Genomic DNA, 14,070 nt, shown 5'->3' with positions numbered 1-14,070 from the left:
CCCTTTGTATTCCTTTGAAAAAGTGAGGCTCCATAAATATTAAAGAGGTACAAGAAAGTAAATTGTAGAAAACTAAACAGAAGAAAGTAGAGGAGAAGTAGAAGAGAAATAACAATTTTAACATAAACCAGTGACACACTCCGGGGCCTGATCAACCCTGGCAGGGCCTCCTCGGATAAGGGTGCCTAGTGATAATGGCCAAAACACCCGATGAATCCAAATCTGTTCCAAGATCCAGCACTGATTCCTGACGCCGTGGGAAGCCAGCACCGAAGCCTGTCGACAGCCCTCTTAGACGAGGAGAGAGCCCCAGGACGTGAATTCGGGTCTGGGCCGGTGTTTTTAGTCTGGTCCATGGCGGTGGGATACAGTCTGATGATCCGAACCACCAGTGAGACGTCGGAGGGTGAGAAACACTATTTTGGTATATAAAATGACCGAAGGAGGTTTAAAGAGGTTTCTCCACCGAATAGAAGGAGGGTAAGGACGGTTTCTCCACCGAAAGGAGCTGAATTAGACTTAGGTTTTAGAGGTAGCCGAAATTACTTCGTGACAAATTAGAGCGCAAATGTCTATACGTGTGGGTGTCTGGAAGTAAGTTGATTTTACAGCACAATATGCTGCTGAACTACTTCCATTTTAGTTTTCTTTGCTGAGGCTCAAGTACTGGTGACAAAGGAGAACAGTTGAATTTCATCTCATAAAACTGATACCGCTTCACCGTTAGGGTGAAGTTGAAGGCCGTATCAGTAAACCACTCTGAAGTCAAGCGTGCCAGCGACGGCCCAGCAAAATCTTTGAAAATGGAGAATAAACAAGCAAAATTAACACCTGATGAGAAATGTTTAGAAAAACAACAAGCCGGAGCAGGACTAATGCAAAACAAAGGGAGAGGAATGCATAGTGGAAGAGCAAGAGGTAGAGGCAGAGCTACACACACACCAAACAGTGGCTTTAGCACTACATGCTGGAGGTGTGGAAAAGAGGGACATTTTGTACGTGACTGTAAGAAACAAAGAAGACAGTAACTCTGAATAGGATAGCAGCTCAGGTGAAGAGAGCAGCTCAGACTAGGAAGAACGTAATAATCCCTCACCAAGTGAAAATTAGAGATCAAAGTAGTTTAAAGTAGTTTAAAAAGGGTTGGAAACAGACCCGACTGAAAAGATATAAATCCAAGAGGAATAAAGTAAAATAAACAAAAGGCTAAATTACAACTTATCTTTAATTCAATTCAATTCAATTTTATTTATATAGCGCCAAATCACAACAAAAGTCGCCTCAAGGCACTTCATAGATACAGAGAAAAACCCAACAATCATATGACCCCCTATGAGCAAGCATGTTGGCGACAGTGGGAAGGAAAAACTCCCTTTTAACAGGAAGAAACCTCCGGCAGAACCAGGCTCAGGGAGGGGCGGGGCCATCTGCTGCGATGGGTGATGTATTCACACTAATAATAGCAAGGATAACAACCTGTAAACTGGTGTTAATGATGAAATAATATTAATATGAAGAGGCACCTCAGTCAGTTATGATGTGAGGTGGATAATTGTTGAAAGTAATCTGCATTAAGCCTAGGGTTGCTCAAATTCAGTACAATGACATATGAAGTAAAATAGGTAAATATTTTAACTAATTACGTGTATAGAGGCACTTGACCTGCTTGAAAAACTGTCGTCTTGGTTCAGATATAGAGGACACCTATGAAAACAACTAATATGCTGAACCCTGTATGAAACAGCTGAAAACTACATGATGGAGAAGCTGAATTGAATATGAAAGTGCAAGTCTTTGCCACTGTGGGGCAAAGCATGCAACCACTGTGTGAGGTTGCGTTGTGGTCTCTTCTGAGCTGATGAGCAAGCTACACATTATCAGATCAGGAGCTGGCTGAGAACTCTTCAAAGAGAGGGAAACAGAACTATGATAACTGTGATAACTGGAGTGTGCAGAGTTTCCTTGAGCAGTTTTCCTGCAGCTTGACTCATGTGTGTAGCGTGTTCATAGCATCATAATCATGTTTTTGTTTATTTGTTTTGTTGGGTTGAAAATAATTAAATAAACTTGTGATCATATTTATGGATCACCATGGCACATGCCATTGGCCAAATGATTTATTTACGCAGATGAAAAAAGTGAGTGTGAATGTGTCTGACGTCACAGTGTTTTTGTGCGCTGTGTAAAAGTAATTGCTTCTGATTGTGAGAGCGGTGATTCTGCAGGTCACCAGCTATTGTAAATTTTAAAAAAAAGAGTGAAGAAGAGACAAAATTTACATTATAGATGAAAAATAATCATAGGAAAAAGGTTTTGTGTTGATCAGCCAAGAACAACTACAATCTTATTTTCTGCTTAAAGGACTGTTCACAAAAACAGAGAGAGATGTGTGTTGATTAAGCAGTGATAATAATAATGAAAAGGTCTTAGTTTGTCACTTTCAGGTGAAAAGCAGACCTGAATCAATTTTCCACATGCAGCGGTCGGAAGAAAGTTATAGTTTAACATCATTGGAAACATTCAGGCCAAGTTTCTGGCTAACTTATTTACAGCACCATGTGTCTCTCAAACTCACAAGCGAGCTCTCACTCCTCCCTGAAGACAAGGAATGCAGCTCCAAAGAGCAATAACATGGCAGATAAAGAGACAGCAGCAAAGAGTCCCAGCAAGCAGCAGCAGTGTGGACAAACAGCATCAGAGAAGAAGAGCAAACCCATCATCCTGCCTGATTGGATGAATGGCACGGTGTTTTCCAACAAGCTGCAAATTCACTGTGCATGTGAAAAGAACATTTGAGGAGAACTGAGGAGACTGTTGGAGTTTGACATTTGCCACCTTTGGAGAAAATGGCAAGAAGAGACAGTGAAACACAGGACAAAGCTGAAAGAGAACTGCCTGCTATTGGACTGTTGAAGTGGGAGAGGACAGCAGTGAGAGTAAGTGAGAATGCTGGTGTTTAAAGTGGGAAATCAAAATTTGGGTTAGCAAACCAGGGGAAAAGAAAACTGACTGCTTAAGTGGAAAATTGTGAAGGAGTCTGAAACACTGCAAAAAGAAACATATACAAAATCACACACACAAGCAGAACATGCATTAACCCTACTAACACAAACACAAGAGAGCTCATGAAGATTAGACAACATCTTAAGCATGTGAGTCTGTTTACCATCTTGTCCAAGTCACTTAGTGTGATGAGAAGTGATGCAAAGACCAGTGGACTCATAGCACATCAGTTACAAAATGATTAAATAATAGCAGAGAAATGTGTAGGAAAGGCAGCTCTAAGAACATGCTCTGCTGGATATGCAGCTCCACAGACATGCATTAAACCTGCCTAATAACACAAACACCCATGCAATGAAAATTAGCTTGTTATCTCTCATCAGTGTTAAAATAGGGTAAATTTAGCAGACACTAGCAAAAAATTGACTCTCTAGGTTGCAGGACAACAGTTTAACTTTTGTGGGAAAAAAGATTCTGGTTTGACCAACCAGTGATCAGACAATAAATTTAGTTGTTAATACAGTAAATTGGGAGATGCTTCCTGCTTGATTGATGCAGCACAAGTAATTTACTGTATGAGGGAAATCCTATTTTTGTGATAACATTTTGAACATGCATTTCTGTTGTCCTGTCATCTTAGTGGGTTAATAGCTGATATGCAAATTAGTTGATCGTTCTTACATTAATGAAAGGTGATTGAATGAATGGGATGTGTTGGAGTTTGTTGTGTGACACACACACACACACACGTACACCTCCACAGGGCAGTCCTCAGGGCCACTCTCTGAGACTCACTCTTGGGGTGTGAGTTCTGAGAGATGCCCTTGCTAGCAAGTAAATCTGTGTGTTTCTCCTCTCTGATTCTCTGCTGAAGAAGTGTTTTAGAATATATCTCTTAACACTGTTTGTTTTTTGTTTTTGTGTTGTTTTCATTGTTGTGCTGATAATGAATAAAATATGTAAAATAGAAACTTGCCTCTTGGCTCTTCGTTTTTTACTTCTTTTTACAAGGACGTCATGCTGCTTTGCTTGTGTTGCAGTTATTGGTTTGATCTAGTTTGGTTTGGTTTCCATCTCCAGGGCAAAAACACTTTTTAATTTGTGAATACAAAAAAGTGACGATAGCCTGTTGTTCGTGTCCTGGTCAATGCTGGCCTTTCTTTTTCACAGTAATAAAGATATGTGAAAAAACAGGGCAACTCCTCATCTTCATTTCCAGTCATTTCCAATCTCATAAAGTAATAAAATGGCATTCAGGTATTTCGTGACATGATTATGCCTTGATAATTTTTAACAGCAGTAATCATAATCACTAATGTGCTCTATGGGAGTATAAAACATTTGATAACAGGTTTTTATTATCTTCAGAAATCTTAGTAGTTTCCAAACAGCTTTAGATAAAGGTTAAAATGTAACAACAGGTGAAACACTAAATTGGATATTTCAATCTGACACATAAAACTAGTGCAAATATAAAGTTACTGTCATTGTATTTTGAAAATGAGTCCTGTCGTCTGCCTGCAGTTTTGCTGTTATCATGTTACTGTAAAAATATAAATCTAAAACTTTTATATAAAACTTCTATACACTGAGCATTGATTCCCTATTACCTCTTTTCATTCCCCGGGGGTTTACAAATACTGCCTCATGTAATTTTGTCTCCTCTCTCCCATCATTTATACTTTGTCCTTGTTTTCCTTCTCCCTAAATTCTTTCTCTGGAGATTCCAGAGATTTTGTTAAAAAGAAGCTTTCCCTGCCCACATTCACTTAGTTCTTACTCCTACTGGACTATTTGTTGATGTCTCTAACAATGCAAGCTCTTTACCTAACAGTATGAAGTATTCTGAGGCAAGTAGTGCCGCAATTTGGTATAATGTAGGTAAAACTCAGATCGATGCTCTGACCTCTTCCTCAAATTATGATATGATACCAAAATAGTAAATAGATAGTTTTCAGTTAGCCACTGAATTTTGACCAAATCGCGATTGATGTATCAACTTTTATGGTTGATAGTGAAACAAAAAAGGTGAAAAAACCCTTTTTTTCAATTCATGTTTTATTTAATTACAGCAGATCTTGAATTTGTATATACTGCTCAAAATATTTACTAGTGAACATAAAAATAAATGTCATGCAGGTTACATACCAGACATACAGACTTAAATTATGTATACATTTGTTCTCAGACAACACTATTATACACATAATAATAGACATAAGACAGCATATCAACTAAAAACATTAAGCAGTTTTTTAAGCTACTGTGATTACAAAATTGGAAACTAATGGCCATTTACATCAGATTAAGGATCCATTATTGACTCAGAAGATTGGCAAGTGTAGTCTTAGCTAGTCCAGCCCTCTGGATTAGCCAATATTTGCTGAAACAGGATGACTTTTTGCCGCAGCTCTGCCATGAAGGCCTCATTTAAAAGCTGTCCTGATGTTTTTAATTGCTCCTGTGCTTTCTCAAACATTTTATCTGTGTAGTGACATCCTCCATTTGTTCCCACCATGTGATCGATCTTCTTGATCAGATGAGCCACCTGAATTCTGTTTTTATCTTTGTTATCGAAGACATGATATCTTTCACCACACCTAGCCAACAACTGTCTGAGTTTAGGGTGGCCAGTTCTCAAATACTCTTGTATGGTTGTCTTCTCTTTAGTTAGCTTGTCACCGTGAGTGAACAGGATGATTGTGTAGTTTGTTGCCTCAGGTCCAAAGAGTTTCTCCAGAGCTCGCACAGAGTTGTTTTCTTCTTGGGTAAACCTGCCAATCTGAAGAACCAGCAGGAAGACGTGAGGCCCAGGAGTGGTCATGTGAATGCATTTTGCAATCTCTTTATTTATGATGTCTGTTTTTTTATTCGTATCCAGAATGCCGGGGGTATCGACCACTTGGATCTTTCTTTTGCAATCTCTAACTCGTTCTATTTCACAAGTCTCGGTCACTGACTCTGAACTCACTTCAGACTGAAAAACCTCTTTGCCAATAATGGTGTTACCAACAGCACTCTTCCCAACACCAGTTTTCCCAATCATCACAATCCTCAGAGGATCACCTGTAGAAATAAAAACTCTGTTATACTCATGATAGGTTGAAAATAATTTACAAGAAATTACAATAGTTGTATCATTTCATATATTCTACGTCATTTCATTTGGTTAGCAATCTAAATTTTAGCTGGAGGTCTAAATTAAAGTTTCAGCTTCACCTTCAGAGAATGACTCGCTGTTGCCCATCTCTTCTCTGTTTGGAGAATGAAAGAAAGCAGGATTCCTCTCAGTGTGACGAAGATTATAGCAGTCTGCCCACAGGGTGGATCTAATCTCTCAGCCTTTATCAGCATGAGCTATTTGAAAGCTAGTTCAGAGGGGGAAGCCTGTAGGGTTCATCATTAAACAAATGAGTTCTGCTCTGCCTTCACGTGACTGTTATATATTTTTATTACTACTTGGCAAAGTTCATCACATTTATGAATCCATGAAAGTTTTACATATACACACATTTACATATTTATAAATCTATATATGGTCTATCTGTTGTTAAGTTGGATTTTTTTATTACCTTTTTTTATCTGCTTGACTTTATTATCCACCCAACATTTCTGTTATCAAAAAGAGGTATCAATTTTGCCCATTTTTACATTACTTTTATTAGTTAAACTACAAAAACAAGAGAACAAGGAGAGGATAGGCTAGAAAAAGGACAAGCAATATATACAGGAAACAAGAAAAGTCAAATAATAAGATGTGACTGTGTGGGATTTGTAGCGTGCTCCGTTTTGTCCATTCCAAGATTGAAAGAGAGAGAGAGAGAAAAGATGAGCTAAATACAAATAAAGAACCGAATTGCAACCGTAATAATAACAACATTTATAATAATTATAAGTTCACCAGGGAAGACACAAAGGATGACAGTTTGCCATTTCTGGGCTGTGCCGTGTGCAGTGAGGAGAATGGAAACACTGATGTTTACCAGAAGCCCACACACACAGACCAGTACCTGCTCTTTGACTCCCACCATCCTCTGAAACAGAAACTTGGAGTAATCAGGACCCTGCAACTCCGGGCTGAAAAAGTTCCCTCTAAGCCTAAAGGGAAAGAAAAACAACACACACATTATTATCGTTATCATTTTTATTTATACAGCACATTTAACTACAACAGCAAGATTGACCAAAATGCTGTACAGAAATACAAAATAACTAGAACCAAATAACTGATAGCCTATAATAGTAGTACCAAACACCAAATACTAAATAACTGTATTAAAAGCTAGTGAATATTAATGTGTTTTTAGATGAGATTTGAAAAAATTGACAGTAGGAGCCTGTCCGATGTGTAGATTATTTCACAGTTTAGGCACTACGACTTCGAACGCTCAATCGCTTCTGTGACCGTGGCTCAGGGGGTTGGTAAGCTCATCTGTAACTGGAAGGTTGCCGGTTCGATCCCCCTGCCCTCTCTCTGTCCTGGTTGTTGTGTCCTTGGGCAAGACACTTTACCTTACCACCTACTGGTGTTGGCCAGAGGGGCCGATGGCGCGATATGGCAGCCTCGCTTCTGTCAGTCTGCCCCAGGGCAGCTGTGGCTACAACTGTAGCTGCCTCCACCAGTGTGTGAATGAATAGTGGAATTGTAAAGCGCTTTGGGTGCCTAGAAAAGCGTTATATAAATGCAATACATTATTATTATCTTTGAACAAAGGCGGTGGTTTACGACACCAAATATCTGCCATCTATAATCCACTTTTGAGATCCCTTCCCAGGTTCCACATAAGTAAGTTACACTATAGGGTGGGGCAAGTTTTCACAATTAGTTCACCTAAAACCAGGGGCAATTCTAGGATCAGAGCTTTGGGTTGCTGAGCACCCAGAGAGCTGCCCAGTCAAGCAACATAAAATTTACTCGTCACGATGAGACTTCTTCCCTGTCTCTGTCAGTCCCCGCATCCCTAAATGTTAGTTAGTTAGCTAGTTAGTACCTTGGGTTTAATCTTGGCACATGCACATATGACAAAATAAGCAGCTTCTCTCATTCCATTTCAAACAGGACAGTGGTAACAGCAGCAGGCTACGGACAATGTTAAGTTTTAGATTTTAAATAGGTTGTATACATTTCAATGGGAGCAACAGGACGGTCAAATGTCACTGATTTTACTACAGAGTAGGACGGACTGTAGGGTAGTCAAAGGAGCTTGCAAAGAAAAGCGTCTGGACTTCTTTAAGTTACTTGAAGACGTTTCACCTCTCATCCGAGAGGCTTCTTCAGTTCTAAGGTCAAATGGTGGAGAGTCCCAGATATAAACCTGGTGGGAGTATCCCCCCACAGAGGGACAAAAGGACCCCCTGATGATCCTCTAATCGCCTGAGCCAAGGTGTGGAACTGGGTGTGGGTCCCAATCAGCCAGAGTTTCGGGTGAGTTCATTGTGAAACCTGGCCCCACCTTATCATGCGAATTCCTGAGGTCAGATGGCCCAGGGTGTGAGTGGGCGTTAAGGCGTCTGGGAAGGGATCTCAAAACTGGATTATAGATGGCAGAGAGTTGGTGTCGTAAACCACCGCCTCTGTTCAAAGATGGTCGCTCACAGTGGACATAGATGGCTTCTTTCACTCCTCTTTCAAACCATCTGTCCTCTCTGTCCAAAATGTGAACATTGGCATCCTCGAAAGAGTGTCCTTTATCCTTAAGATGCAAATGGACAGCTGAATCTTGTCCTGTGGAGGTGGCTCTTCTGTGTTGTGCCATGCGCTTGTGAAGTGGCTGTTTGGTCTCTCCAATGTAGAGCTCTGGGCATTCCTCGCTGCACTGTACGGCATACACCACATTGTTAAGTCTGTGTTTTGGCGTTTTGTCTTTCGGGTGAACCAGTTTTTGTCTGAGTGTGTTGCTGGGTCTTGTGAGATTAGGTTAAAGAACATGACCATCTTCGCAGTATATTTTTGTAGTATGTTAGACAAATGTTCCAGTATATCTTTGAGGATTAAAAGAATGTGACCATCTTTGGGTTCTGTTAGACAGGTGGGCGCCACCATTTATCTGCTGTGAATGTTTTACACTGTTTTCTTGTCATGTCAGACTGCTTAAATCATTTTCTGAGAAGGTTGCGTGCGAAGGACCTTGGACCGGTAACAGCAAAAACAGACCACATTCTGTGCCCCCACCCTTGTAGGGGGTAGAAAAATAAAATAAAATAGAAACACCCAGCCAGAATTTTTGGCTGAATTGTTTTGCAGCTTCCCGTCCTCATCCTGAACAAGCAAGCTCCAAGGAAGCTAATCTCTCCCTGAAGACACCGAGTGCAGTTCCAGAAAGCACGAGCATGAACATCAACAGTGGACAGCAGTCCAAAGAGACAATACCAGAGTTCTGAGCAGAGAGGTCCAGCAGCACTATGGGCAAACGACATCAGAAAGAGAAGATCCACCATCTAGATTGGATGGATGGAGATGCGTTTCCAGCAAGCTGCAACCTCACTGTGTGTGAAGGACTTTTGAGAGGACTGTGTGAGTTTGACATTTGCCATGTTTGGAGCAAGATGGCAATGAAAGAGACAGTGGGACAAAGAGATACACGGGACAAAGCTGAAAAGAACTGACTGCCATTGGACAGAAAAGTGGGAGAGAAGAATGGAGAGAAAGGAGCAGAAGAGGACTGAGGCTGCTGTTTTAGTTTGGGGAATCAAATTGGGTTAAGGAATCCGGGGAGACAAACGACTGCCTGGAAGTGGAGGATTGACATAGTGTCCAGACCACCACAAAAGGGGGAGGAAGACAAGCACTGAGGTATGCAAATGTACTGTTAGAAAAATGGAAAGTGACACCACACATGCACATGATATGCACTAGAGATAACACAAAATCATACACAAAGTCGCACACATCCAAAGAGGGTATTTGCAGAAGGGGTTAACAACACACAGTGTGGTTGCCGATGGTAACCTGCAAACATTTGGGGTTTAGCTGTGCCTGACTATGACAGAGTTTTTCATTTAGATGTTTCTGAAACAAAGTTTGGAGTGAAAAAAATTAATTCATTGTTTCAGAAAAAAGGGGGAAGGTACATTAAAGGATACATAGAAATAGAAAATCTATTAACCCGACTAACATAAACACACACACACACACATGTAATGAAACTCATTAGGATCAAAAACAATTTTAAGTAGGTAATACTGTTACTATCATCCTGTCTGGTTTATTGAGTGGGTTGAGAAGTGATACATAGACGACTGAATCAGTATTATTTTGGGGAACATGATAGCAGGGGTGAACAGAATCCTGCTGCCAGAGTTTAAATGAGTGAAACTAACAGATTTTTTCTTTTTGTTTTGTTTTGTTTTTGTTGCTGAAGTATGGGGAACCAAGTTTTAGATTTGGTGTTTTCTCACCTATAAGAGAAAGAAAGAATATTCTGTGACAAGTCCTAAGACCGGGCTTCTGTATTTTTATTTACTTTTGTTTTTCAGTTTTATCTTTTATTTTTCATTTAATTTTTATTTTTTGAACAGTGCACTGATTTTTGTTTGTGAATTTCTTTTCTTTAAGCAGATCTGCACGTCGGGAATTAAAAGTGCTACACGTCGTCGAGAAAATTGTTGCAAGTGAGTTTCTCCACATTAAAATGGGCTCTGGAGAAAGCCACTTATTTGGGACAATTAGAAAATGAGAGTCCCTGCCTAAAAAGGATTCAGCGAGGTAATCCGACCTAAAGTTCTTCTTTTTCTTTTTGAAATGACGTCATTTTGCTGAGGGTGGAAATCAAATGCGGCGATGGCTTCCACTATCAGCAAAGAAAGAAAGAATGGATGAATGAATGAATGAATGGAAATAAAAACAAACTGACTGACTGGTAAAAGCTGACAAGACTTGACCACGACTCAAAGTTAACCTCCACCTAGACAGGACAAAAGGGTGGATGAATTTATGTGTTTCTTTTTACAGGAGCAGAAAGATGACAGCAACATTCGAGGTTGCGTGATGATTTAACTTGTAAATGCCACTTTCTGTGTTTGTGAATCTACCAGGGGTGTGTTATTCATGGGCTTGTGTTGCTCACAGAGATTACTGTGAGAAAGTGTGTATACATCTGTGCAGCGCTAACATTTGCATTCTCTTTTCTACAGCATTACAGTTCTTCATGTGATTTGATGATGTGATTTATAACAGAACAATTGGTTGATGTTTGTTTCTCTACTACAGGATTGATGATGCTGTTACACTGTGTTGTTGGGAAAATGTTGAAGGTTACTTTGACGATGTGAATAACGTGAGAAATTTCCTGTATTGAAACCAGTGTCATTCCTTTTACAGCAGGTTTAATTTATGGCCTTTTACGGCACCTCTGGAACCTATCGACCTGAGCCTGACCACCAGGATTGTCTATGTGTGCTCCTAATGTTTGTTTTTTCTAAGAGTGGATGTAGAGGATTCAGCAGAAAACAGACAAGTGACATGAGGAAACAAATAAGAGATGCAGTGTTGATGGAATAGTTGAATATGAACTCATTAGCTAGCCACTACTGAGCTCATAGTGATAAAATGGGTGGAGTGACATTGTTTAAGGGAAGTCACAGATTAAATTGTGGAATAAATTGGGATGATTCATGATTTGGGACAAATTATGGTAATAATAGTGATTTAATGATTGGAGAAAACCTGCACATGATACTTGTCTTTTATGCTGAATACTTTATCACTCTTATGATCTACAGTTGGTTGCAAATGTGAAGTTTGATTTAACAGATTTGTCTTCCAGGATACAGGCTCCAGGTGGAGCTGGGAGTCAAATAAGCTGAACATGTAACTGCTGATTAATGTTTTTACACAGGGTTACAGGTTGGAGTGTGGCTGCTCCAAGTGGGAAACCCTGGAGATTGTTTTAATGAGAATGTGCAACATTCTTGTACATGTCTCATTGGGGAGTTGACACATGGTGGAAGCCATGTGGGGAGAGGAGTGTTATTTTTTTAATCTGTAGATGTCGTGAGGTGCCATGACGAGAAGGAGTGGCTGAGAGGATCGTCCACAAGATGGGAGCTGAGGCCAGGAGAGAGGCTTCAGGAGGATCAGAGATCATCTTCAGCACAGCAGACATCACACAGAGAGATGTGCTACTGAGCTTCCAGGAGATCAAGAGGAGACTTCCCACAGCAGGATTTTAAATAAAATGAGAGATTCATCGTTGACATTGAGGAAGACAACTAAGGTGTACGACGTGCTCTGCCTTAAAATCTTCAGCAGCGTTGGACGTGACAACTCGAGGGATGGAGAGAGCGTGCCAAGCTCTAAAAGTGACAGCGCAGAGGAAATCCAGCGATGGAATTGTGTTTCTGTGTGAAGCACAAATACTAGGAGACTGGGAAAGAGTTGACACCACATTGCAACCCTAGAATGTATGTTGTAAGTGATCTCTCTAAAGAGAGATCAAAGGGGGAATTGTGAGATTAGGTTAAAGAACATGACCATCTTCGCAGTATATTTTTGTAGTATGATAGACAAAAGTTCAAGTATATCTTTGGGGATTAAAAGAATGTGACCATCTTTGGGTTCTGTTAGACAGGTGGGCGCCACCATTTATCTGCTGTGAATGTTTTACACTGTTTTCTTGTCATGTCAGACTGCTTAAATCATTTTCTGAGAAGGTTGCGTGCGAAGGACCTTGGACCGGTAACAGCAAAAACAGACCACATTCTGTGCCCCCACCCTTGTAGGGGGTAGAAAGACAGGGAGCCCGAGGTCATAACTTAGGCGCCATGACAGATAAGAGAGTGTGAATGTTTAGGTTTACGACCAGGTGGGGGCCAGTGGAAAGTATAAAAAGCTGTGTAACACATCACCATTTTGAGACTTGCTGTGACCCTCTCATGCATCTCTCCCCATCCGGATGCTTTATGCTCATTGTGTGAAAATTGTATGGAAATAAAGGATTGTTGATTGAGCATTTATACACCGAGTATTGTCCTTCCTTCAGCCCAAAGATTCAAAGAACTGGGAGAATTCAACAGTCTGAAGTACACCGGGATGTCATGCTTGGAGAAAACCCTCCTGAGTTTCTCTGATACACCGGCTACATAGGGGATGTCACTGTTGTTGCGTCTGTCCTTCTTATCCTCCCTCGCTGGTGTCTGATCTTCTTTTCTGTGCCTCTTTGCTGACTTTAAGAACGCCCATTTAGGATAGCCACACGTTTTGAGTGCTTCCTTTACATGTGTGTGTTCCTTCTTTTTCCCTTCAGGCTTAGAGGGAACATGTTCTGCCCGGTGGTGTAGGGTCCTAATTACTCCAAGTTTGTGTTCCAGAGGGTGATGAGAGTCAAAGAGGAGGTACTGGTCTGTGTGTGTGGGCTTCCGGTAAACTTCGATGTTGAGGTTGCCATTCTCTTCAATGTGCACAGCGCAGTCCAGGAAAGGCAAACAGTCGTCCTTTGTGTCTTCCCTGGTGAACTTGATGTTTTTATCCACAGCGTTAATGTGCGCAGTGAAGGATTCCACTTCTTGTGTCTTGATTTTGACCCAGGTGTCGTCTACATATCTGTACCAGTGGCTGGGTACTCTTCCTTTGAAAGAGCCAAGAGCCTTCCTTTCCACTTCCTCCAAGGTTGGCTACAATAGGTGACACGGGGGAGCCCATGGCACAGCCATGTTTTTGTCTGTAATAGCCTTCGTTGTATTTGAAATATGTAGTGGTGAGGCAGAGGTCTAACAGTGTGCAAATCTGATCGGGTGTGAAGTTGGTCCTGTCCTCCAAGGAGTTGTCTTCTTGTAGTCGTTTTCTGACAGTCTCCACTGCCTCCATGGTGGGTATGCACGTGAAGAGAGAGACTACATCAAAGGACACCATGGTTTCATCTGGATCCAGGGTAAGTTTCTGGACCTTGTCAGTGAAGTCGGTGGAGTTCTTGATGTGGTGTGGGGTGTTCCCCATGAGAGGAGCAAGGATGGTAGCAAGGTGTTTTGCAATGTTATAAGTGGCTGAGTTTATGCTACTGACTATGGGTCTGAGTGGGACAGCTTCCTTGTGGATTTTTGGAAGTCCGTAAATGCAGGGTATGGCATCCC

General features: G+C 40.9%; 1 protein-coding gene across 1 annotated transcript; it reads right to left on the bottom strand.

Annotated features, from left to right (window-relative positions):
* Positions 1-5,061: 5,061 nt before the first annotated feature.
* LOC146514727 (GTPase IMAP family member 7-like) lies at positions 5,062-7,251 on the bottom strand. Its single transcript, XM_085167771.1, has 2 exons — positions 6,223-7,251; positions 5,062-6,069 (listed from the first exon to the last, which is right to left on the bottom strand). Exons 1-2 carry the CDS (start codon positions 6,248-6,250, stop codon positions 5,351-5,353), a joined length of 747 nt encoding a protein of 248 aa, XP_085023897.1. The 5' UTR covers positions 6,251-7,251; the 3' UTR covers positions 5,062-5,350.
* Between the last annotated feature and the right edge of the window lie 6,819 nt (positions 7,252-14,070).

This window comes from Neolamprologus multifasciatus, chromosome 7, assembly GCF_963576455.1.
Source record: "Neolamprologus multifasciatus chromosome 7, fNeoMul1.2, whole genome shotgun sequence".
NCBI lineage: Eukaryota > Metazoa > Chordata > Actinopteri > Cichliformes > Cichlidae > Neolamprologus > Neolamprologus multifasciatus.
The sequence above is the reverse complement of the archived record's forward strand: the minus strand, read 5'-3'. Positions and strand labels throughout refer to the sequence as shown.

What these genes read in the sequence shown, in the direction of transcription:
- LOC146514727 (XM_085167771.1), bottom strand. Translation starts at nt 6,250, where the DNA reads ATGGGCAACAGCGAGTCATTCTCTGAAG. An exon ending in CAGCGAGTCATTCTCTGAAG is followed by an intron (nt 6,070 to 6,222) that starts GTGAAGCTGAAA and finishes TTATTTCTACAG; the next exon opens with GTGATCCTCTGAGGATTGTG.